The 3,387-nt window shown below is 37.9% G+C and overlaps 1 protein-coding gene across 1 annotated transcript in view; it reads left to right on the plus strand.

The window, feature by feature from the left end:
• The window catches only part of LOC103599892 (FH1/FH2 domain-containing protein 3-like), a 160,911-nt gene extending 157,924 nt beyond the window's left edge, over nt 1–2,987 (plus strand). The window contains exon 8 of the mRNA XM_008584079.1: nt 2,870–2,987. Coding sequence (XP_008582301.1) covers nt 2,870–2,987 — 118 coding nt within the window. The remainder of the gene's footprint in view (nt 1–2,869) is intronic.
• The last annotated feature ends 400 nt before the right edge of the window (nt 2,988–3,387 follow it).

A 3,387-nucleotide genomic window follows, 5' to 3' on the forward strand; every position in this document is an offset into this window, starting at 1 on the left:
TTGAAGGCAATTGTGGAAGGAGAGGCAGGAAAGGAGAACCTGGAGACTGTAAGAGGGGCATAGGCAGATGCATTTTTAAAAATAGCAGATATGGAGCTTGAGGAATTGAAAATTCATTTCCTGTTGTTTGCAGAATGACTTTGTACACCTTCTGGAGTTGTGAACCAACTTTGAACACATTGAAGCTACAAGTTCTCTGTGGGTCTCTTGCACATCTAAAATTCTGGGGTTGTTGTGATCTTTCACCCAATTTTTATGGAATGAATCCAACATGACTCTTATACCCTCCAAGAACAATATCTATGTTCAAGTTAGGAGCTTACATTTGACTGGAATAAAAATACTTTGGCAACCTCATCTTTCCCAGCTGGTCTCAGCCTCTGATGTGGCTTTCCTGGGCCCCAGGTCCCCCTACTTGGTCCCCAAATTTCACTACTACTTATAGTCCTAGGGGATGGAAGCAATGGAAGCATAAATTGCCCAGTTGAATATACGAGTATACTGTGAAAAATAGGCACATGCTTATGAGTGAGGATTGGCTTTGATTTAACTGAGCAAAGTTTGCAATTTTTTAATCATTTGCCTCCCATAAATTTGAATACTGTATAAATGTTTGTACCTATTGAATTTTTTGATGTTCACTTGCTGTGATTTCCATGGGTCTGTATTGACACAAATTTGACAACTCCGTGGTTGACTTAAGTTGAATGGCTTATAATGGAGACTAACTAGTTACTCATTAAAAAGAGCCCTCCTCACAGAAAAAAAAACAAAAAACAAAAAAACGCTGAACAGTGAATTGTATGATCCTGTTAGTTTGGCTGAAATTGAGAAGTAAAATTGGACAGACTGTGAGGCATTTGAATTAATTGCTTAGCCATTAGAAAAACCAAAGTAGGGAAAAAGGCGTTATGCTTATTTTATTTCCATAACGTCATTTAAGCATAATCTTAGCAAAGTGATCTTGTTAAAACATTCTGCAGGATGTCCACTTGCGGTCGGAAGGGGATTGTTTTAGCTGCTGGGGTAGGATTGTTTTAGATGATGGGCTGAGCGTCCAGGCAGCTGGCAAGGCGGTCCTGGAGCCTGTGCAGAGCAGGCAGGGGACGCGGGGGCAGCCTCCTTCCCCCACACGTCGCAGAGCTTGCTGCCCTGTTTCCTTTCCTCCTCTTTGCTTGGTATCTTTCCCTCCCTTTTCTACTTCTTTCTTTCTTTCTTTGTTCCTTTCGTCCTGTGATTTTCTGCCTTCTCTGTGGCCTGTGGTTTGGGAGCCCTCTTCAGAAACCAAACCAGCACTCACTTGGAGAAGCAGTTAACCCATTGGACATGTAGAGTGTTGGGTTTTTAAAGAGATGCAAAAATGAGTGCCCAGAAACCAAGTCCTGGGATTATAAATATTTTATTTTCCCTTATAATAATGTAATTTATTATTAAAACTGAAATTTCATCTTCGTATTCTACTTTTTAAAATAGCCCGTTTTTTACACTATTTTCTGCACATAGTTTTTGATCTTTGAGAATATTTCTACACAGTTGTGATCAAACTATGCATAATATATCCTGATGGTTTTGTTTGGCCTATATATCAACATTTTCTGTGTTATCACTTACAAAATTGGTCATCATTTTTAGTGGTTGCATAATAGTCCATAGATGAATAATGTACTTTCTTGGCCATTCATTCACTGTTACTTGGTTGGGTAGTTTTCAGTTTTTCACCAAAATCTAGATAATGCTCCAAAAAGTGTCTTCGTGCATAACATTTTCAGTATGTATATAGCTATAAGGTTATTTCTTTACGTTAACTTCCCCAAAGTGGATTTACTCTGTCAAAGGATACACACATTTTGAAGTTAAATTGCTTTCCAGGAGGGATTTTGATTTCTATTGATAGGAGTTTGGATTGGATTTTCTATATACTTGCACACATATATCCAGTGACACTGTATTTGGGGTCCCACACACCCAAATAAAATCTGCCTAACCCGTTTAGGGGGAGGAGTCAGCCCTGCCCTGTGGCTGGGTAGGTTAAGAGGCAGAATACTCTGAATGTCATTATTTGTACCTAATCATGAGTGTCTGCCCCCTATAAGGGCTTCAGATGATAATTTGTTTTCTGGGAATGCTCTGAGTGGTGCTAGCTAAGGAAAAATTACTAAAGGATATATTCTGAAAAACAAAACTCTTGAGTTTTACAAATCCTGAAATTTAACTTGTCAGAGACAACTGGGAAATGAGCAAAGCTCATGCAAACCTAGCAGGTGTAATTTTGGTCCAGGGGAAATGTTGGATGAAAACATGGATAGGTACGTGCACCTCTTATCAGCAGGCCAGACCAGAAGGCCTGGGGACAGTTTTTCCTCAGTCCTCGGGCACATGATGTGATTGCATTTAGTGAATGAAATTGATTTTGAAATACCAAAAGTGAAATTTTTAATGTGATTTTTTTCTTAGACAATCATAGGGTATTTTCTATAGACCTGCGGTGGAATTAACACTAATTATATCACCATGAAAGACAAGAAAAACCTTCATGATTCAAAAGGAAAATAATTTGGATTCTTAATTTATATTAGCAAATAATTTTAATGTACATTTTTAAAAATAGGAAATGTGGGGGTTTTATTTGAACTCTTTGTCATGAGTTCTGCTGCCTAACAGTTTTGGACTCTGGAAAACATTTCTAATGAGAAATTATTTGAACAAAGCTGTAGTAAATCTCTTTAGGTTAGAATAATCAGTAACAGTGGTAGCACTTCTAGATCAGTTTTTCTTTCAGAAATTAAGATTTGTTAAATCTGATTTATTTACTGACTTGTACTAATTTCTCTGTCCTTTTCCCCCCAACTTAAACCTCTGTACTTTTTAGATACAGCAACTTCAGCAAGAACTCGTACCACTCCTCCAGACCCCCATCGGGGTCCAGTGTGCCCACCACCCCCACGTCATCCCTCTCTCCCCCACAGGAGGCCAGGCTGGAAAGGTGAGTTATAAGTATCTTGATGGTGTCACTGTTCTCGAGTGACAGGAATCAATTTGATAAGAGTGACTGCAGGAAAAGTATAAATAAAAGGCATATGAAGCATTTTCCTTTACAGAACATAGTCCAAAGGCAGAATATTTTCTCTCTCTTTCACACTACTTACTAAATAAATATTTTGTTAGAGGTGATATTTTACTGTTGTTATTGTTCCCTCCCCTACACAGTTTTCATATAAAGTATAAAAATTTCTTCTGAAATATTTAAATGTGAATGTTTTGATTCACCCCTTAGAGACTATTCTAGGTTTTATATAATCTCTGCAATCTGTCTTATATACAATTTGTCTTATTTCACCTTTGAATGATTAAATCTGTGTAAATCAGAAGGTAGCGGGGCCCATTAAG

This window comes from Galeopterus variegatus, unplaced genomic scaffold, assembly GCF_000696425.1.
Source record: "Galeopterus variegatus unplaced genomic scaffold, G_variegatus-3.0.2 Scaffold3142, whole genome shotgun sequence".
NCBI lineage: Eukaryota > Metazoa > Chordata > Mammalia > Dermoptera > Cynocephalidae > Galeopterus > Galeopterus variegatus.